This window comes from Pungitius pungitius, chromosome 5 (assembly GCF_949316345.1).
Source record: "Pungitius pungitius chromosome 5, fPunPun2.1, whole genome shotgun sequence".
Lineage (NCBI taxonomy): Eukaryota > Metazoa > Chordata > Actinopteri > Perciformes > Gasterosteidae > Pungitius > Pungitius pungitius.
The window spans coordinates 19,330,195-19,352,637 of NC_084904.1; the positions used below are offsets into that span (position 1 = coordinate 19,330,195).

General features: G+C 47.7%; 1 protein-coding gene across 4 annotated transcripts; it reads left to right on the forward strand.

Moving 5' to 3' along the window:
• Positions 1-54: 54 nt before the first annotated feature.
• mtmr3 (myotubularin related protein 3) lies at positions 55-22,403 on the forward strand. Of its 4 annotated transcripts, XM_062562491.1 has the most exons (22): positions 55-255; positions 2,199-2,274; positions 3,068-3,124; positions 4,588-4,677; positions 5,240-5,356; positions 8,695-8,777; positions 9,412-9,578; positions 9,662-9,758; positions 10,070-10,183; positions 10,561-10,751; positions 11,046-11,174; positions 11,338-11,449; positions 12,494-12,689; positions 12,853-13,038; positions 13,185-13,355; positions 13,852-13,997; positions 14,385-15,885; positions 16,005-16,115; positions 16,275-16,363; positions 17,351-17,377; positions 18,930-19,157; positions 19,342-22,403. In XM_062562491.1, exons 3-21 carry the CDS (start codon positions 3,122-3,124, stop codon positions 19,111-19,113), a joined length of 3,714 nt encoding a protein of 1,237 aa, XP_062418475.1. In that variant the 5' UTR covers positions 55-255; positions 2,199-2,274; positions 3,068-3,121; the 3' UTR covers positions 19,114-19,157; positions 19,342-22,403. The 4 variants fall into 4 exon arrangements, with proteins under 4 accessions (XP_062418475.1, XP_037339339.2, XP_037339340.2 ...); XM_037483442.2 differs by having other exon boundaries at positions 18,930-22,403; XM_037483443.2 differs by lacking the exon at positions 19,342-22,403 and having other exon boundaries at positions 17,351-17,372; positions 18,930-19,080.
• Positions 22,404-22,443: the final 40 nt, after the last annotated feature.

Consider the following 22,443-nt stretch of genomic DNA (forward strand, 5'->3'; position numbering starts at 1 on the left):
ATGTGAGTCTGGGCCCCTCCCCTCCCCGAAATGGATTGGGATGACGCCATGACGTCACTCACTCACGTAGGTTCTTGGGCTGGAGAATTTCGCGGCGATGGCGACGACGGCTCGGTGCTGGAAGGGGACGCAGTGAAGCTGGCCTCGGCTCGGATATGACTAATGCTTATTTGATCGAGGTCTATTTGCTGCTCAGTAATTGCACGGGGTTCGGGTGAATATTTGGCTTCCAACTTCTCATCGCTCCTTTCACTGGTGAGTCCGCCGGTTGTGGTCGCTCCGCGGTGTGTTTTGACAGAGGCCTCCGTTTTGAGGTTCCGCCCTCCATCTCATAACAACAAACACAGAGGCACAGAGCTGCGCTAGCCCAACCCGCTAATGCTAGCTAGCCAGCTCACAGGCTGGTTGGTCTGTGCCACAGCACCAGGCACTGCGGAGTCGACACACATTCGGTTTACAAGTGAATGTTAGTGTCGGCTGCTTCCCGTTGAAATATCCACGTTATACCGGTGCTGACTTGCTAGCAGTAATTTCAGTTAACGTTAACTATTTGGCTAACGTTACCTTGCTAACTATTGATATTAGCTAGCGTTAGCTGCAGACAATCTAGGTTAATGGTGTCGTTGAATTACTCTCAAAGAACGAAGGGCATCGGTGATGTTGACGTTAGCCAGTTGGTTACTTTTTTCACAATGACACGGGTTGGTTTAGTTTTTTAACTTGTCTGACGAACCTGTTTGTCAGTGAACTGACGTTAGCTCACCTCACTGACTTTTCTCTGCTCTCGCTCTTTTCTCTGGCTTCAGTTAAACGATGAGGTGCGTTGTTCGGTTCGCTAGAACTCCTTAAACGATTCAGCATTGTTTAGTTTGGTATTTGATAAACTAACTTGGTTATAGATTATTTTTTAATTACACACGTCACTCTTTATTTCCTCACCAGATGCTAGCCAACATGACACGTTATAACGTTCCAACGATTAATGGCAAACCGATTAACCTAAAAGTTTCACGTGTCATCCTGCGAAATCAGACAAAACATGCGACGTTACGCTCTTGTGTGGGTTTTAACGTCCACGCTAATCCCTGTTAGTGCCTTCCTGACCGTCGATTACATGTGCACAAGCTAACTCCACAGTCACTCAATGCGATGCAACCCCCCGCGTCAGTATTTCTCCTTTAAAGTTGCTAACATGAGTAGTCAGGAGAAGGAGGCTTTTGGTTTGATGATGCAGCTGCAGCGAGCAGCAGTCTGTGATGCATTGGGGGCCTGTCACGGGGCAGGAGCACCGTTAAGGCTCTAAGGGGTTTAGCCTTCCCTGTGTGACTTTGCACTCGGAACCAGACTGAGCCGTAGCCACGGGTCATGAGCCCGCTGCGGTAAACACAGCGCGTGCGCGCCTGTGTGTGTGTGTGTGTGTGTTGGGGCAGATAGGCTTTATCAGGTAGCACCAGCTGGAAGCTGGACTCCACAGTCAGTGACGCAATGACACACCCTCCCCATAACTCCTTCACACCACTATCAAAGGCTGGACTCGGCTGACTTTAGTGCAGTGGGGCGTTTTGTCTCATTTCTGACCTTTGGGACCATAAATCGTCCCAAGAAGGTGTGCTGTGAGGCGCTGTGTTGCTCTCTCACCGACATTATCACATGACATTTCAGTTTCAGTATGAGTAGCTGACCCTTCCAACTATTCGTGGGCCTGTTTGCTGATCGATCTCAGAAAGGGTTGCCTGTTTTTGAAAAGAGGTGTTGGGGCGACACTGTCAGTGTCCCTAAGTGTGTTAATTGCATACACGACCTTTAAGTTAGTAAATCTACCATGTCCTCCATTAGCTTGTATTGATCTGGCGGCGGTGGTTTAGAAATTGTTTTATGTATGCGTTCTTGTTTTTTTCTGAAGGTGAACATTACATAGGCAGTTTTCCCTGACTGAACCATGGCTTTATATGTTAGCTTGACTGTCACATTCTCTTTCAATATTCAATTGGCCTTTTTCCATTCCACGACTGAGTTTAAGTGGTATCTCTGAGCTCGGATGGAAGCCACTCCAACCACCAGCGCAGCTATATTTACAGGGGAATCAAAAAAGCTTCTGTTGCTCAAATGCCCCAGTGAAAAAGTCAACTGTTTACCAGTTATTAAGGAAAACCATTTGCCTTATGATTCAGTCACATATTTGCCTTCATTTTCCACAGATTTCCATGCCTTACCTGTGAGAGTTTCGATACAGGATCATCAGGACGACCCAATTTCCGTTATTGATTGTCTGTGGTAAGGCTAGAAGTTTAATGACATAACCGATTTGATTTGACATTTCCAGCCGTCTGCTGCCCTTTTTAAAGGTTTCCCCTCAGTACATTTGCAAATTTTTCACTATAATTAATGCAACTGAATAAATGCTTCACTGAAGCCTTAAATCGTGACAATGCTACCCAAGTGCTTCCCCTTTGCTGTGAATTGATCTGCTTTTGAATTTTGTGAACATGACACCCCGATCAGTTCGTTTCCAAGACCCATACCCTGAGAATGTATTTATGCATCCTTGCCAGCAATATCATAGATAACAACATAGTTCAGCAGTTTCCCCGACCTTCAAAATCCAAATGCACCAACAGATTAACTACAACCTACTGTAGAGTAGTTAGTGTTGAATGAATGCCTTTGTGGTTTGTGGTCAGGGTCTGAGAAGTTCTATATTCATTTTTTAGCAAACTGTCTGTCTACTCAACACTAAAAAAGCCATTTCAAAAACTTAACTGACCCACAATTAGTGCTGATAACGAGATAGAAGAGCCCATTTACTTTGATAATGACTGTTTCCATATATGTTATTCCATATATTACAATGATGATATCAGTGCCTGCGGCTGCAAAATGGCTCATTTCTGGCTTTGAAATGAATGTATAGTTTTATTTATAAATTCATTTTAATATGGCCATCTTTAGTTTAAATTTGGATCACGCCATGAATAAGACAATGATGGCATTCATTATGTGCCCCATGTATAATTTACATGTTTGCTGCCAGGACAACCTCTCATCATTCTGTGCTCTTCCTGTACAGACAGGTCCAGGCGGGATCTCCTAGTCGGGTGACCCGCACTCCTTCACAGGGGCCATGGTAAAGTACCCTCATCTCATGCATGCTTTGGACGGTGACTGCCGTGTGCTCTGTGGCCCGGGTGCATTCTGCAGAATCGGAAACTCTCCATTGATTATTTTTTTGCGTTCAATCAGCTCTGTTTACCAGGAGCCAGACAGTCAAATCAGCCGCAACCGTGTCAAAGGTCCTTCAAGGCTGCTGTCTAACCAGGGCAGCTCGCACTGTTGTATCGTCGCATCATGACATAACCACCAAGTCGGACGCATTGCTTGTTAAACCGTGTGTGTGTGTGTGTGTGTGTGTGTGTGTGTGTGTGTGTGTGTGTGTGTGTGTGTGTGTGTGTGTGTGTGTGTGTGTGTGTGTGTGTGTGTGTGTGTGTGTGTGTGTGTGTGTGTGTGTGTGTGTGTGTGTGTGTGTGTGTGTGTGTGTGTGTGTGTGTGTGTGTGTGTGTCCCCTTGTGAGTGAGTGAGCGGCACGCTGCTGTGCGGCGGCTGCCCCCTGGCCGGCCTCAGCGGGCTGCTCCTCCAGGCATGACCAGGCTCTGTGTATCAGCCCTGCTCGTGCTGAGTCAGCATCCCGCGGGATGTGCTGCCGCTCTCGGTTATCTTCCATCTCTTTTGACCACCATAATCAGTCCTTTACACAACGTTTGTACTGAACTCCTCTCCGGCCCAAACAGCCCACAGATTCGTGTTGATGTCTGTCAGCGCGAGGCCATTTTTTTTTCCCCCACCGGTTTGCCTTTGAAGATAAATCCCTGACTCTGCTTGTATATCCATGCCTTGCATTCCCCATTGATTGGCACCCTCTGTGTAATATGTTGCATAAGACTTCTGTCCACTCAAACATTTGGCCGCCATGAAAGCCTGTTAATGAAAACCACCTTTAAATGAAATTCTTCACTAATTTCATTTGGCCAAACCGGAAATTTGATTTAGACGCGTCTTGCTTTTCAGGGTGTTGTGTAAATGAATGACCACGTCTATTTCTAGTTTTAGAGCGACTTCTTGCACAAGGGGTGATTACAGTAAATTAGCCTGGGTTTGCACATTACAGTGTGGTTGGGAAGGAGAAAACATCCACGCGAAGCAGCCTGAATGCGACACTGTCAAGTTGCCTTTAAATCAAGTCTCTGTGACAACAACGGTTGTGACACTTCTGCCATTTCTAACGTTAAAAAGCCAATCAATCAATAAAAGTTGTGGAAATGTAGGCAAGTGGAGGAGTAGCACTTCGTTTACCCACAAAATGACTGCTAAGATGTCTCTAGGGAGGACTTCACTTCCCAAACAGTTCCTAAAGTCTTGGTCTGTCGAGCTGTGAATGCTTGCGTCAGTGTGCACGGAGGAGGGTGATAAACAAGAAAGTGCTCAGCCAGCCTGCCTCGTTTAAAAAAAAAAAAAATGAATATAAATTATAACTGGAAGAAGGCAGAGGTTATTAAAGTTGATAGTAGTTGAGTAAATACTTTTTCTCTGCAGGAGGAGGAGGGGCAGCAGAGCTTGGTGTGCATCCAGGCCAATCAGATCTTCCCCAAGAAGTCCCCCGTTCTAGAGGAAGAAAACATGCAGGTGGGAAAGTGGCCTCTTATTATGTGCTGTAAAGAAAAAACCGCAAACCAGAAAGTCATGTGTTTGTGTGCGTGTAAGTTACTCCTCAGTCTGAATTAGTTACATAATCACTGTGACATGTGACTTAAGCTCACTTTCAGTTTGACCAGTGTCCGAGGCAAAGTCTCAAAAGTCAAAGGATATCTGAAGCGCTGTAATCCCAAAATAAAAATAAAGTTATTTGTATGTCTGTGTGCTGCATGCACTAATGTTGTTGCGTCCTGAATGGTCTTGCGCCCCCCCCCTCCTGTGTTGTGTTTTTTTTTTTTAAAGCGAAGCTGCTGGGTTCTATAAAAAAAGTTTACTAATTTGTAATGGAAAAAGTTCTTGCTGTGTTAAAAACGGGTACATTCTGTACTGTAAAAGCAATAGATTTAACAGCAAGAGTGAAATAACTGACTTTGCTTGACGGCTGTTTTAAAAATAGGTCAATACTACTTGCAAAATAGCCTTATCCAGTTAAACAATCTGCAGTGTCACAGCATTTTGTATGACATTTTCTTTTCTCCCCCGGTGTTGCTAGTTGCCCTTTCCTGAGCTGCATGGCGAGTTCACAGCGTACGTGGGGCGAGCAGAGGACGCCATCATCGCAATATCCAACTACCGCCTACACATCAAGTTCAAAGAGTCCGTCGTCAACGTAAGTTCTCTTGAAAAAGTGAGCGATGTGCTTCGAGGTCGGACCTGATGAGAGAATGTCTCTCGCGCAGCTCAAAATAACTGAAGTGCTTTGTGTGTACTCGAGGCTGGGGCGGGAGGGGGAGGGGGGGGGGTGTTAATGCTTTGTGAATGGACAGAGTCGGGGCCATTGTGCCGGCGGCGTGGTGACCAGACCATTCAAAGCTGATCTGCACTGGCAGCACATGCCGCGTGACTCCTCATCACCTCTGTTTTCACACTCGCCCGCCCGCTCGGCTTTCTCTCTCTCAGCACTGGCCGTTGCCGTGGTTGCAGCGGTTCCACGGGGGATTCAAAACAGTCACGCCTTCTCTTTCTTTCTCAACGTCTCCGTTTCACCATGTTTAGAAAGAGAGACTGGCCTTGTTGCCCAAGTGTTGCCTGTTTTTTTTTAAGGAAACTTCCCCATCAGCCACTGCAAAACGGTTCACTTAAAAAATAAAAGAAAGAAAAGTAATATGTTCTACACCTTGTTGCTAGATTGAGAAAAGAGAGTTATTACAACTTGGAACACCACATTCAAACATAACGTACAAATCAATATACATTCATACTGTTTTGGTGTTTGGTAATATTGGTGTACTGTCTAGTGTATTCATATGTACTCACTCTCATAATCTAGTTCCATCCTGTTTCAAGTATATGTCTTAATTTGACCAATAGATCTCCCTCCAAATGTCTGAGGAAAAGCACAATTCAGCTCTGATGTGTGAGGGCAGCAAAGTTGTGCAACGGCATATCACAATCTTAAATCGCTTCCTTCCTTCAAAACATACCATCTGAAAATGAGTGAAACCTTTTTCTTACCCCAGTAAGGGTTACATCTGGTGAGATATTCTAAATGGTTCTTTTTGTCAACAATTCCCCTCAATAAGCCTTGCAAATATCCTCTCAAGTATCTGCTGCGCTTTTCTAAACCAGTGATCCCCAGCACGGGGTCACATTGGACTTCATCACAATGAACACGGCTGGTGCGCTCAACAGTGCACACCATCTGGGGCTCAACTATTGCTAAAAGCTACGAGCCCAATCTCAAGTCGCTCTGCCATCTTCTGCACCGCTTACCCTAAAAGAATCCAAAAGTCACCAGTTAACCTAAGCCCCCAGAGCGTGTCCTTGGGCTGTGGGAGGAAGACGGAGGAGCCGCAGAGAACCCACGCAGGCCCGAGCACGACATGCAAACCTTGTGCGAGGCGACAGTGCTAACCACACACAGCAGCCCGCCTCTATGCCGCCCTTCAATCTGCTCAATGAAAGGATACATTTGTTTTTAAGGATTCTTTCAGTCTTCAGTAAGAGTCTTTTTAGGGGATTTGTTGGCCATGAAGAAAAGTATAAATGTAAAAGTACCAAACCATTTTCCATAAGTACCCTGGTTTTAAATCAACACTTGGAATCAGCGTTTTGTCTGTTTTTTAATTAAATGCTAACTAGGTCCCATGCGGTCACAATCAGACCCAGGTGCATGACGTGTGATAAAGTCCTAAAAAAAATCATGTTGTCTAGAGGGGCATTCAAGGTAAACTGGAGGCCGGTGCCGAGTCATGGGGGGGGAAACGGTTGTGCCTTGCAATTTTTTAAAAATTTGGTCCGGTGTAATTTGTGCACTGTGAAGCCAAAACCAGACAAAATAGAACCCAAACAAAAATAATTTCACCCTGATTGGGACAAGCGCCCTTTGACTAGTGTAACATGTCACATCTGATTCTTTTGTTTTGTTTACATCACTTCAGGTAAGATATCAAAAAGATTTTTCATTTTCATATTTTCTGCTTATTTTGTCTGTCATTACACGTGGTTTAAAGAAAAAAAGACATCTTGGCCTTTCCCTCAAACCGGTCCATCTAATTGCAACGAGCCTCCGTCTGTATGGGACTTCCTCAGTGGTCCCGATGGTTGCATCGGTCCGTCCGTTTCCTGTTGTCTTTCGGCTGCCCGTCACGCTTAATTGGACCCTAACAAGCCCCCGGCTGTCGGCTCTCCCACAGCCTCTCTGCGCTCACATGAGATGAGCCGACGTTCTCCTCACACGGATCCGGACGGGCCGACGAGGCGTCACGCGGCCCAGGCTGGCGCATATGGGAGCGGGAGGCCGTTAACAAGCGGCCGAGGAATGTTGATGGCGGCCAGATTGGGGGGGGACGTAGATTAGAGGGGCAGGCATTGAGCTGTGGCAGCAGGATGCGTCTACATCCTGGAAGGCTGCTAGTGCAGACTGAAGATAGTCACAAGTCAACGTGCAGTACTTACATTCTACTTCTCTCTGTTTTTGTCTTGGATAGAGTTGTTGTTGTTGTGAGGTGTCAGTAAGTACTCGGGGGAGCTGCACGACGTGGAGTGCTTGGCTTGTGTGTTTTATCTTGTGTGGGCCTGCCTCGTTCGAGGCCCTGTTTAACACCAGGTGCAAAAAAAAAAAAAAGCTGGGGGAGCCAACCTGGGAGATGGAGCCGCTCCTCGACTGGCTGTTGGTGGTGCATGGCTGTCGGACCGCGTGTGAACACCTTTGGCCTCACTTTTCTGAAGCCCGGCCGAACACTTCTCTTTGCTAATTAACAGAGCTTAGTGAAAGGCAGCACAGGCATTTCCCTGCAGTATTCAAAGTAGGCTCTTAAGTCATAAGCACATGACAGTTTTGTACTTTGGATGATATTTGCCTATTGAGGATAAGGCTCCGGGAAACTGGGAAATACTGATGCAATCGAGTGTTGAGTGTGTCTGTGCTCCAACACTCAAAGTTAAGAAGATGATGTATATTAACAGAGCGGAGGGAGATGTGAATAATTAATGAAAATGCCCCTGATCAAATTATTATTTGTGTGATTATTTTTAGCAGCATGGCGCTGAATGGTGTTTTTTTTTCTCATACAATTTCATATTTTAATTAGAAGTGGTTGCAGCACAGGTGTCTGATTATTTTTAATGTAGACTAAAACTAATTTACTAAATGGATTGTCAGCTGCAGTCTGCCACACTACTTGTACTGACTGCATGCGTTTGGGTACATTTTTTTCCATGATATTTCTCATGATAATATTTTTACTTTTCGACCAATATTTCTCGACGTTTTTTCTGTGACAATTTTAAAACAAATCTTTTTGGACATTTACGGACTATACAATATTGTTTTACTTCCGTGACATTTTTTGACAATTCTTTTTAAACAAATATTAAATAAATGTATGTGAGGTCAAAAAATGTCATGGGAAAAAATCTAAAAATGTGTTTGTTATGCCATTCATTGTCACCATCACAGCTGGAGCAGGTGTAGAGTTGATGTTCCCGCTCTTACTTTCTCTGCAGGTTCCTCTTCAGCTCATCGAGAACGTGGAGTGTCGGGATATGTTCCAGCTTCATGTCACCTGTAAGGACTGTAAAGTTGTCAGGTACGACCACTGAATCAATCCTGAAACCTACTCCCACTCCTACTATTAACTATCTTGGTTGTTAATGCTAAAGGAAACTTGAATGAGAATTATGGTTTCTCCCAAGACGAAAGACGTCTGTGGGACGTGTTTGAACTTACAGAAAACGCACACAAAGAAATGCGTTTGTTCTGACTTTTCTCACAGAAGTCCACACACAGGATGGTATCGGTGCTGCAATTAGGTGAACGGAGGAATTTGTGAGGCGTAGGTTGCTACGGCGACCACTTAAACAGGGCACACACTAGAAAGGGAACAGAGGAATCCTACAGCCATAAACTGTATGTTTGAACAAGATGAACCCAGAATTATGCAAAACCAACAGAGCAGCTGTCAAAATGAGGCTTGTGTGTTCTGGACACTGACAGAATGACCGAATCGGTCAGCAGCATGCTGAAAGGTCCCGCAGCTGGCTTAGGGTTACTCTTGAGTAACACAATGCGTATGAATAAGCATGCTTCATGGGATTGTAACACCATACGTTTTGTACAACTACCTCCTACGTTCCCATTTCAGAAGTAGACATCAAGGTTAAATGCACTACAACAGCATTTTGTATAAAGGTGTATTGTTGTCTTTTGCGTCGGTTCCATAGGTGTCAGTTCTCCACCTTTGAGCAGTGTCAGGAATGGTTGAAGCGCCTGAACGCTGTTGTGCGCCCCCCCTCTCGCCTGGAGGACCTCTTCTCATTTGCCTTCCACGCCTGGTGCATGGGGGTGTACGCTGGCGAGAAGGAGCAGCACAGCGAGCTTTGCAGACCAGGTAACCCCCACGCCCCCCCCCCCAAACCCTCAGTAGAACCTCTGCTCCCCTCCGGTCTTATCAGACATCTCTGCTCTCTGTAGGGGAACACGTGACTTCCTGGTTCAAGAACGAGGTGGAGAGGATGGGCTTCGACACACAAAACGCCTGGAGGATATCTGACATCAACAGCAAGTTCAGGTGATGGCAGCTCTCATACAGGATGCCTGCTGCTGTTTTGATTTCCCAGCTGAAAGACCCGCTCTTTGCTTTCATTGGCAAACAACACAAGTCATTGTGTGTGTGTGTGTGTGTGTGTGTGTGTGTGTGTGTGTGTGTGAGACAGTGGGTGCTTGTGTTACTGTACTCGACCGGTGCTGCACCCTGGGCTGCTTGGAGCCCGGCCCAGGATTAGGTGTCTGTAGACGGAGGTTTCAGTTGAGCCATCCCAGCCCTTTGGTGCCCCCACTTCCTCTTGGTTAAACCACTGCTCTGTCCCTCTGCTCTGCCAGGCTCTGCCCCAGCTATCCTCAGCAGCTGCTGGTTCCGGCCTGGATCACTGACAAGGAGCTGGAAAACGTGGCGGCCTTCCGCTCCTGGAAGAGGTTTCCTTCTGTGGTTTATAGGTCGGTGTGTTACAATCGAGGTAGAAGGTCAAAGTTGTTAACAGCCATGTGGCAAAGAAAAGCCTTCCATTTTTCTTTTTTTTTAATGGCTGATTTATTTATAAAACTTAGTGTCTTAATGGCTTTGCACCAGTTTCAGTGTGGAAAGAGGTTACTTTTGTTGGAAACCCAATGCATAGAGCTAATACCTCATTAATAATTCTCTCAAAGTTCAAACAGAGGCTCGACAACCTCTGTTTTTTGTTTCTTTACAACTGACTCCAACCAGAAATTGCTTTAATAGTTTGTCACAGCACCTGAGTTGAATATGAAATAGATCCCAGATTTAAATAAACCATCATAGTCTTAGCCAACTTCCCCCCCTGTCGACACCCCAGGCACCAGACCACTGGAGCTGTGATCGCCCGCTGCGGTCAGCCAGAGGTCAGCTGGTGGGGATGGAGGAACGCCGATGACGAGCACCTGGTCCAGTCCATCGCCAAGGCCTGCGCCACGGACAGCAGCGCCCGCAAACACCTTTCCAACGGCGGCTACGCCAACGGCACGGACCTGCCCGACACAGACTTTGGTGAGTCGCAGATGTTCGCTCAGCCTCCCGTTGGCTGTAAGTTAAGTGCGAACGCGCCGCGGCCACCGCCGCACACGGATGGATGTCAACGCAATGTCTCGCTATCTGCATCGGCAGCGGGTGTTGTTGCGCAATTCGTACCGTCGGGGCTTGTCTCGCGCTCCGCTCGCTGTTTATTCTGATGGGCCTTCGGGTGGAACTTATTCGTGCCGTCTTTTATTGTGGCGTTGAAGCCCCGCGTTCACAGGACGTGCACTGAGAGGTCAGTCTGCTTTTGTTTGATGTCCCTATCAGAATCCTCCATGACCAACGGCTCGGAGGCGGAGACTTTGACCCAGCCACACAAGCTACTGATCCTGGACGCCAGGTCCTACGCTGCTGCCGTGGCCAACAGGGCCAAAGGCGGAGGGTGCGAATGCCCGGGTAGGTCTCCCCAGCGCGGTCCCCGGTTACAAGCAGAAGTAGGTCAATGGGTGCTGTGGATTTAGGAGCTCAGTTCACAGCAAATGTGATTGTTCTGTGTGATAAAATTAAAAGCTCTGCTAGTTTTAGTTTTTTAACCCTTGTTTTTTTTTTCCTTCACTAGAGTACTATCCCAACTGTGAGGTGGTGTTCATGGGCATGGCCAACATCCACTCCATCCGCAAGAGTTTCCAGTCCCTGCGATTCCTCTGCACTCAGATGCCTGATCCGGCCAAGTACGTTGGCCCCTGATATCCAATAGTCTGCAGGCTCAGAACTTTGCAGGAACTGTCAATAGGTAGTTAGCACAGCTGGCCTTGGGCATGGCCTTGGCCGTACATCTGTGCATGATTTATAAAGCCTGGCGCAAGCCCAAGTTTGAGGATCTCTTTCTGCCTGCCCTCCCAGACTAGATGCTACAGTCATGTAATAGAATCACTCTGGCTTAAGAGAACGTTGTTGAAAGTGATTAGGAGATCCAATCACAGGACAAAAACAGACAAAAATCCTCCCAACTCTTGATCCTAATCCAGCCTTTCTTTATTCTATTATTACTTATAGTGTCTTTTAGCAACCTAATGCGGTTTATGCAACACAAAAAAAACTTTACAAAGCATCCACCTATTCATTACAACTGGAATATCCGGCTCCGAGTCGGTCCATTTTCCCTCTGTCGTGTTGAGCATTCATTCGGGTATCTTGGGCTGTGTCCTGCTGTCTGTGATCAGTCACAGGCTTGTCTGTCTCTTATACAGAGGCTCGGTTTATAGGCCAAAATAAACCATGCGTAAAAAATGCATAGGATAATGACCCAGATAAGATGAGGAAAGTGAAACATTTACTCCTAATGGAAGTAGGTCAATATGTTTGCATGTCGCCCTCTGGTCTAGCAGCAAGTTGACAGAGCTTGACAATTCAAATCCAGCCATAGACTTAAAAGGTGGCGATATGTTGTTTGTTCATAGCTTGTTTCTGCTTCCCCCAGGTGGTCAAAAAGCGTTATTGCATATTTAAAAACAAAAAAAAAGGTAGTTATGCGTTATTTAAAAACAGGCTTGCATCGGGACAATATAGGGTAATTTATTTTTTCTTTTAAGATGAAAAACATTTCTTGTGCATGTTGCTATACAACGTCAAAGACATTGTTGACAGCTCTGCTAACTATCTGAAGCTATAAATGCTATGGGCCACTAGTCCACGCTATGCTGCCACTGAGTGGGTGAAGCATATGATGTCCTCTGATGTGTTTGCCTTTCACTTTAATATCTGTCTCCCTGCAGCTGGCTTTCTGCACTGGAGAGCACCAAGTGGCTGCAGCACCTGTCCCTGCTGCTGAAGGCGGCGCTGCTCGTGGTCAACGCCGTGGACCGAGACCACCGGCCCGTATTGGTGCACTGCTCCGACGGCTGGGACCGCACACCTCAGATCGTCGCTTTGTCCAAGCTTCTGCTGGACCCTTACTACCGCACCATAGAGGTACAGAAGACTCTTCTTCTTTCAGGTCCATTACAGACACTTGTGATCTTTTTGTCAGCATTTTTAATCTCAATTGAAGGGGTACGTTCTCATACGTTTCTATATCAATCTAACAAAAGAATACTGTCAGTGTAATTGACAAAGCGCCACGCTATGTTTGTAGGGCTTCCAGGTTTTGGTGGAGACCGATTGGCTTGACTTTGGCCACAAATTCGGCGATCGCTGCGGCCACGGAGAAAACTCCGAGGACCTGAATGAGCGCTGCCCCGTTTTCCTGCAGTGGCTGGACTGCGTTCACCAGCTGCAGAGGCAGTTCCCATGCTCCTTTGAGTTCAACGAGGCCTTCCTGGTGCGTACAAGTTGGGTGTCTGATTTCAGAGAGATCCCCGAAATCGGATGCTTCAGATAACTTTGCTCTTATTAAAATACCTGAAGTGTGTATGCAAGCCTCCTAGATGTTGTTTTGTGTGTGTGTGTGTGTGTGTGTGTATGCAGGTGAAACTGGTGCAGCATACCTACTCCTGTCTGTTCGGCACCTTCCTGTTTAACAGCGGCAAGGAGAGGGAGGACCGCCACGTCCAGGAGCGGACCTGCTCCGTCTGGTCACTGCTGAGGCCAGCGAACCGCACACTCAGGAACATGCTGTACTCCTCGCACTCGGAGATAGTACGTCTTCTGTCTGTCCTCTGTCTGTCCCTGTCTCGGGATCCAGCCTTAAGTCCTTTAGGAAGAGGATAGCGCTAGCTCTTTAAAGATGTATCGGTGGAATGAAAAACAAAAACAATGAGTCAAAGTCTCAAGGCCTACGTTCCCAAATCCCCAGCTTTCAGGCAGCGAGGTTGTATAATGCATTGTGGGGAAAATGCGCCCCAGAGCTATGCATAACGTTTCATTCACTCAATGTTTTAGGCTGTGAGAATTTATTTTTTGCGGTCGCTGTTGTTTTTGTGTGTTTGGGTTTCATAACCATAAATATTCTCCACTTACCATAAGGGGAAGATCTTATCTCACAACTCATTTAGATGTTTGTGTTAAATGTCCACATAGAGTTTTGTTTATGTTTTTAAGTGGTTCGGTCACATTGTTTCTCTTCCAGATTATTTTGTTGCTATTATTTGTCATTTCCTTGCTTTCTTTGCTGAGTTTGCAGCTGTTATTGCAGGTTCTCCACCCAGTGTGTCACGTACGCAACCTGATGCTGTGGACGGCGGTCTACCTGCCCAGCTCCTCCCCTACCACCCCGTCAGATGACTCATGCGCCCCCTACCCTGTGCCGGGGGGCAACCCTGAGGATGCGCCCCTGGGCAGGTGAGCCTGGCGCCCCCCCCTCCCTCTCTTCCTCCCTCATGTAAGATAAACAGAGATCAAGGATTCCCGCAGCCGAGCGGGCCGGGTCAAATCCACCGATTAAAAACTGCTCAGCTCACAGATAGACATTCATGCCGTGCTTATCATGCGTCTCTTCACAATCATACCACAAAGGAAGTGTTGCCGGAAGTTGTTTCATTTCAATAACGGCATAATTTATGATGGATACGGGGAGACGTGGCTGCATTTGTTTTTTTTTCAATGAGACTGACAGGATTTCTTGATCATTTTGTAATGATTGTGTGTGCAGCGGCAGATTCAGCACAGTTTTTTTTTTATGAAATGCTGTTTCCTTAACGTGGATCTCCTTCTGTTCGCCCTTTTTAGACGTCCGAAGACTCGCTCGTTCGAGAACTTGCCCAGTGCGTGTGAGCTGGGAAGCTCTCTGGCTCCGAACCGCCGCTCCAGCGACCCGAGCCTCAACGAGAAGTGGCAAGACCACCGGCGCTCCCTGGAGCTCAACGTGGCAGTGGGCCCCGAGGGAGGGGGAGCCCCGGATCAGGAGCCGCGGCCTAACGGAGTGGGGCCTTACCCGGAAGGAGTGGACCTCGAACTGGAAGAGAGCCCGCGCGCTGAGCTCGACCAAGAAGCCTCGGTGAGCGCTGCAGCCGCAGGTCTGGAAGCGAAGGAGGCGGATCTCTCTGTGGTGGTGGCCGTGGCCGAGGGCCAAATGGAAAACATCCTTAAGGAAGCCACGAAGGAGGAGGCGGGAGCGGGAGCAGATGTTCAGAGAGAGGGAAGTGCTGATGTCACACGTGTCGCTGACACCGTTGACGCAGAGTCTGAGAAAGTAACAAAGGTTGAAGAGGATGATCTGTGTGCTGAGGTCAACGGGAGTGACGTGCAGAGGGAATCGATCGCTAATGGTCACCATTCACTGAATGGACTAATGGAGGCTGAGGAGGATGCTGTGTCTCCCCCTCTGCCCGCACAGATGCCGGGCGAGATGCCGGATCAACGAGCAGCTGAGGTCACTCGGGCCCCCGAGGATCTGGAGCAGCAGAGCTCTTCTGTACAAGATGAGCTCAGACCATGTGACTCCCGCTCAGACGAGCCAGACGAGCCCGCAGCCCATAGAACTATAACTAACGGCTTCGTGGACCGGTCGCCTGTTGTTGACGAGGAGACCTGCCCGACCTCTGAACCCGACCACGGGGTCTCCGAGGCGGTGGAGCCGCTGGACAAGAGGCCCTCCCTGATGGAAAGCTCCACGGAGACATTGACCGAGGAGGTCGGCGCCATAACGGAGCCGCCGGCGCAGCCCCCCGTTTGCCCGGCTTGTCAGCCCTGCAGCGATCCGCCGCCCTGCCCCGGGAAAGAGAAAGGACCGGAGGCAGGCGAGCACGGCTACATCAGAACTTTAAACGGGGCCGCCAGGCCACCCCCCGTCAGTGCCTTTCAATCCGTGAGTGCTGACCTCGGCAGGGACGGGCTCTGCAACAGCGAGAGCTCCGAGGGGGAGCCCTGCGGAGGACACCACTGGACCAAAGTGAACGGGGAGAGGGTCCCCCTGAGCCGACAGGTGTCCTTAGCCAGCTGCAACTCCCTGATCCTGCATCCGCGCGGGAACTGCTCCCAGCACCGCTGGTGCCACGCCCTGCTGGGCCGGGCCGCCGTCAGCCCCGAGCAGCCGCCCCGCAGCCACCTGGACGACGACGGGCTGACGCTGCACACGGACGTCATCCAGCAGAGGCTGAGGCAGATCGAGGCGGGGCACCAGCTGGAGGTGGAGAACCTGAAGAAGCAGGTGCAGGAGCTGTGGAGCCGCCTGGAGAACCAGCAGCACGCCGGCTCCCACAGGACCAACGGAGACACGGGAGACGAAGCGGTAAGGCCCGCGGGCCCGCGGGGGACCGGCCAAGCAGCTGATCCGTCGGCCTCCTGGTCGGCCGCGCTTAGGTCTCTGCAGCTTGAGCCTTCTGACCGCCCGTCTCTCCCTCCGTGCAGATCTCATCGACGGACTCCGAGTACAACCTGGACCCCAACTGTCTGTCGCGCTGCAGCACGGAGCTTTTCTCCGAGACCAGCTGGGAGCAGGTGGACAAGCAGGACACTGAGGTGAGCAGCCGGGCCCACCTCCTCGTAGGGAAGGGAAGAACCAAGCGCTTGTTGTGGACTTCAGGTCCCTTCCCGGGAATGGGAGTCGGTGGCGGTCACCAGTTGGCGAGCTGCTCTGTGGAGGCGAGTTGTGAACTGAGATTAGTGTTTACATTGCAGGTGACCCGCTGGTACCCCGACCACTTGGCGGCCCAGTGTTACGGCTGTGAGAGCAGGTTCTGGCTGGTCGCCAGGAAGCATCACTGCAGGTATGTACTGAGGGTTTTCAAGCTCTGCTGTCCGTCTCGATGAGGCTTAAAGAGATGTTTCCTGTTTAAGCCCGCCCCTCTTCTGTTCAGACTGAGTTCAGGTGTCCCGGTTCAGCCAAACCTGTCTAGATGAAGCTGAAGCCGCTCTGAGTTCATTCTCTTCAGTTTAATGGCTCTTGCATTTGATCCCAAGTGAGCTTTTTGTGGATGGATTTTAGGTTTACCTCATGTCGCTCGCTTTTCTGCAGACCAGAACACCAAATTGGACGGCCGATTACTTTGTTGCAAATTCCTAATATTAGTCATTTTCCTGCAGATTTCAGTTTTTTTTCCCACCCAGCTCTTTAATGATGACTTATTACTGCAATCCTGCTTAAGACCGGTCATTAATATGTTGTAAATGTCCACTATGATCGGGTCCGGTTAAACGCATATTAGTAGTGTGTTCCTTCTCTTCTCTATTTAGAAAGAACTTAAGAATTTATGCAGCAGAGGCCAAGATATTCTGACTTTTAGGGCCAAAACTGCATAGTGCAGTAATGCTCCCTGTCTGGTAAACATCTGCAGCTTTCAAACTCCACGCCTGCACTTTGACTTGCAGCTTTTCGATCGTAAATTGACTCGAGCCCAAGCTGAGATGACCCAGATGACATCATATTGATGCTGACCGTTAACATGTACACAGTGGATGGGTGTCGGCTGCAAGTCCTTCTTTTTCCACCACTGCTGATCCGACAGTCGACCCCGGCTCCTCAGATCAGACCGTTCCAGGTCACCCAGAATCAAGGGTGTGGTCTGGACTGCAGACAAAAGCTGCGTTCCATTATATTTCAGCCATGGCCTCAATCCCTACCATTGTAGCCTTCTTAGATTTAGTCAATTTTTACACCCCCCCTCAACTTTGTCACACACATCTTCAGCACAAAGTGTGTGAAGTGTTCTCCACTGCTGAGGCAGTTCTTATCCATTGTCTGCCCCTCTCTACAGTGGCAGGGAGCCTGTCCAGGAGGTCGGGTGAGATCCTCTGTCCCCTCTGCCAACCCCCCCCCTTCCTCACCCATTTAACCTGGCATCTCTGCACCTTCCTCATCCTAACCCCGCCCCTCCCTGCTGCTCCCTCCCCTCCTCACTTGTTGCATTTGCCCCCCCTTCATTCTGTTGTAGTTGTCAAAAGCTTTTTTTTAGGGGAATCTCTTCCCGTCTGAGATGTATTGACTTGAGTGTGCGTCCTGCTGTGTCCTAAAATCCTGCGATTTTCAATTGGCTGTCCGGGAGCAAGTTGGCGTCAGTAGGAGGGAGGGAGGGCTGTGATTGGCCGAGGGGCTGATTGTTGTTCCAGGACTTCCTCAACCTCAACACTCCTCCTGCCATAGCACCACATCACCCACCCTACCCCACCCCACCCTCAGCACGCAACATGGCGTCCGTCTGCATCTCACCCCCCAAGCAGCACGGCCCTAAGCAGACTCACAGTGAATTTTCTTTACTCTAACTAGAAGTATTGCTTAGGGTGAGCACAGACAGATGTGTGTGAGCATGGCCTTACACCTTAATCAGGGTGACCTGCCCTGCTGTCTAGTTATGGTTACGTGGGATTTTGAATGGGCTGAGTGTTTGCAGTGAGGCATCAGCGCAGAGTGGAACAGGAGACGCCATGAGTGGGGCTCCTGGGATGCTCTCATTTTGGATTGCCATCAAAAAGGACAAAAACTACAAAAAATCATGTTTTATGAATCACTTTGTTCACATTAGTATCCTGTTCTTAAATAACCCAGACTAACCTGATGTTAGCAATCTGAAATGACCACATCAGGTCCCATGTTGACCTTATTTTGAAATGCAGACAGCAGGGTCATGTGAGTGTTCTTATTATAGCCTGATGAAATGGCTCTACAGCTGCTCAGTCGAAGGATAAGTCTGGTAATATTGTTTTCAAATAATGCTGATGTTAATCCTCCAAATATATAAATCCCTGCTGAAAATTGTCCTCACTGCATAAATTTAGCTCCTGCTAAAGATTAGTTCAAAACAACGCCGTGCAGATGTTTTAAACCTAAATGTAGCCTTTGAGGAAAGAAACGATGCTCGTGTTACTATGTAAATGTTTGGAAAGATTTAAGCTATCAACATGTTTTTGGAATATATCGAGCCATATCATTTCACTTGAAGCCAAGAAACCACTTCCTCACCAAGTTAAAGGAGTTTTAGGAAATACATTAATGATAATCAATTACAATTACGCCACAAATTGCTTTTTTATTTCCATCTTGATTTGCTTTAAAATAGAAAATGTTATAATTAATCACATTTTTATTTGGTTCTTCTAAGGAAAGGAGCCATAGTTCTCAAAATAAACAAGTCAATGTGTGAAAAGAGTTAAAAGAATCCAGATAACTATCAAACCACCTTTCAATCACAACCGGTCTTGACTGGTTTCAAATGTTCGAAAAATTGCGCCAAACTGGCTTTTCCATTTCCGAAGAACAGGGCCGTGTGCAGACTGTGACTGTGGGGGCGGGGAGGCCGTCCGAGGGTCCAGCAGTGACCCGTCTGTGCTTCTCTGCAGGAATTGCGGTAACGTGTTCTGTGCCAGCTGTTGCGACCAGAAGCTCCCGGTGCCAAGCCAGCAGCTGTTTGAGCCCAGCCGCGTCTGTAAGACCTGCTACGGTAGCCTCAAGCTAAGCCCCGCCCCCCTGGACCTGGACCTGGACCTGGAGCTGGAGAAACCCATCACGGCCAGCTCCGACTGAGGCGCTGAAGAAGAGGAGCACGGGAGCTACACAGAATGTCCCACGTACTTTGTGTGTGTGTGTGTGCGCGTGTGTGTGTGTGTGTATACGGAAGGTGACCGAGGAGCTGAATGACGTGTTTGTGAGATGCCGAGTGCTCTGAAAGTTGGGTGTGCACAGAGGTGGTGTGTGTGAGTGTGTGTGTGTGTGTGAGAGAGAGAAAGATTAATGCACACGTTTGCCACACAGATGGTTTGTGGCTGGGACGGGACGGCCCTCCGAGGCCAGAGGGGTGAGAATGGACGTCCCGGCGCCTCGGGGCGCGGGCGGGCAGAGGAGGACGTCTCACTGTGTCGCTTCGGCCCCTCCAATCATTTAGCGGCCCCTCCGGGCCCCTCCTCAGGCTCCTTGAGTACCAGCGTCATCTCAAAGCTCGGACTGCTTCTTTACTCTGGAGCCACACCCAAAGTCTCCCTGCAATCAAAGGACAGTCGCTGACCTCATCGAAATGTCCCGATAGCTGATGTTCACAGATCAATCGTCAGTTCACCCAAATTGCAATACCACATGACCGTAGATTCCTCCAGTGGCGTCTGACCGTGGGGGATCTCTGAGACGGTGGGGTCAGCTCTCAGTTACATAACTTAAATAATTCTTAATAAATTCATCAGATGGTTTCCATTCATATTTTCTGTGTAATATATCAGAATATAATGAAATATGGCCGTTATATTGATTTAGAGACCAAGGCCACATATTCTTAATGTTTCTTTCCTCCGACCAACAGTCCAAAACTAAAAAATAACTGGAAAGTCTACAATTTTGTAATTTGGGTGAACTGACCCTCTAAAATCCTGTGGACTGAGACTTAGAAGTTTTTTTTTTTTTTGTGTTTTTGTAAGTACTTTTAAATCCTTCCTGCTCACAGTGAGGAGAGGTTATTGTTATTCATATTTGAACAATCAGGGCGAGTTAGAGAAGTGTACAAAAGGCTTTAAAGCATCCCACCCTTTAACAGCTGGTGTTACTGGGCGTCTGCTGGGAGAACTCGCGCCACGCCCTTCACTGGTCATTTTCATTTTGTACCCAGCAGGCACTGGGAGCTGAAAACTCACTCACTTTGCAGCCTCTCGCTGGAAGCTACTTGCAGAGTTGGGAATGTGACGCGTTTAACTCAAACATTCTCCATTTGAGTTGATGTAATAAACAAACAAAAATGTAAAAAAGTCAACTCTGCACGGGGGGGGGGGGGGGGCTTTGACCTCACCTGTGATCAGCAGCAACAGAAAGGGCTCCCACATGGAATCTGTTAGAGGCTTCACTGAGACGCCCACTCTGCCCGGCACCCGTTCAATGACCTCCTTGCACACACACACACACACACACACACACACACACACACACACACACATTCTTTTGTAAAATAAGAGAATAAAATAATATATTCAGATACCTATATAGCATTTAAGAAAAATGTATAGAATCCTTGAATAGTGGCTCACTTAAATTAGTCACCAAAAAGTTTTTTTTTTATTTCTTTGTTTTCTTGTTATAATTGCAGAAAAAAAAGATTTATTTTGCAACCTGTTGATGACGCAGGTGTTTTTCTTTTCTTTTCTTTCCTTTATTTTTTTAAAAATAGTGATGCAGGGTTTCCTGTTCTGATGCTGCAGTGGTTTCCCCTTTTTAAATGCAATCCTTATTTTGATTTAATTTATTAAAGTTGTGTTGGTGAATTGTTGTTTAAAATCCAGACAATTCAAATGCCACATGATAATCAGTGTTTGTTGAGATGAGGCATGAGAGATGGTTTTGATCTGCGGCTGCGGCGACACTCCTCATTTCTCCTTCAAATCAGCCAATCGAAGCAGGATTTGTGGCGGTGATCATTTCCATTTAAGGATGGGGTTCAGTCAAGAGGTGTCATCCAGCACCATGTGACCTCGGATGATCACATGTCCAAATTCAATTCAAACGAGTGCGTCTGTAGCCGAGGGGAGAGGTCTATGCACTTAGAACAGTGGTCCAAAAGAAACAGCCTGAACCCAAAATCCTCCCCCCCCCCCCCCCCCACAACTAACTCCATACAAACTCATCTACAAACACTACCTCTACTTTTTACACACACGTGTTCTTACACATGCAGATTCCTCCTGAGCTTCTAGTAGCTGAGTGACTTTCCAGATTCTTTCTTTTCTTCCCCCTCAGTCAGCTGGAGATTTAAACAGGTACATCTCACTCGATGGCAGACTTTCGTTTGAATATTGATCTTATTGAGACTGCCAACCTTTTGTCCTTTCTTCGTCATCAGCTTGTCAGGTCAGCAGAGCTGTCGATCTATTTATTTGGTCAAGAGCGGCGTGAACCCTTCAAACGCTGGTTTCCAGGTACAACTGCATTAAATGTGCAGGATATGAAACCTTTGGTTGGCCTCGGATCGGACCGCCACCAAAAGAAACTAAATATTCTTGTTCATTGCACTTCACAGTGGTGATTTAAAGATGGCTTCTTATTCTAGATCAGTGCCCCTATAAACAATAATTGGCAGTAAATATAATTTATAATTTGGCTATAATGAGATGCGTAACGTCCCCCGGAGGCCAAAGCTTTCTCACTTCCCGCGTTAACGCATTGACAGATGGCAGCATGAATCCTGACTCAGCATTTCCACCACCATCACTCACACACACATGTGGGGCGTCAAGCTCGTCTTGTTCAACAACCCAGGAATGTGAATTGTCTAAAATATATATATATATATTTTTTGCACATGTCATTAAGAAGACACTGCCACAGAGTGCATCAAAAATAAAGCTGAACCTGAAAGTGTGCTGTGCTTCTCAGTGTTGTAACGAGCATCGGGGGGGGGCGTGAGTGGGAGGCTGGGGTCACGTGGTCAACGGGTCGTCCTCTTAACGCACAATCACCAGTATGATCCTTTGCTGTGCTTTTTTTTTTCTCCTCTTTTTTCCTGCCAAGCACTTCTCGTGGTCTGCATACGTTGTATTTATCTTCATATAAATGCATCGTGCATTTGGGGTGTGTGTGTGTGTGTGTGTGTCCCGGTGGAGACCGGTGCCAAGCAGTCTTACTACGGGTCTCTCAAAGGGATCACTCGTGCTTTTGTTATATCTCCCCCCTTCTGTTTGATAAGCACTTTGAGCCTTCTCATGTCTGTCAGAGGAGTGTGTAGCTGTACATAGCGATATCCTGTAACAAGTGTTCAGTCTGAATATTCTGTTTTTGTTGCATTTACTTTAAAGAACATTACGTTGTAGAGTTTAAAGGAAAAATAAACTAGATGAAGCTGCTGTTTTGTCTGCTAGCAGCACCTGATATCTGCTCTCACTG

Excerpts from the sequence above, each read along its gene's own strand:
- mtmr3 (XM_037483442.2), top strand. Across the intron at positions 13,998-14,384 it reads GAGGATGCGCCCCTGGGCAG|ACGTCCGAAGACTCGCTCGT; the intron begins GTGAGCCTGGCG and ends CGCCCTTTTTAG. Across the intron at positions 16,116-16,274 it reads TGGACAAGCAGGACACTGAG|GTGACCCGCTGGTACCCCGA; the intron begins GTGAGCAGCCGG and ends TTTACATTGCAG.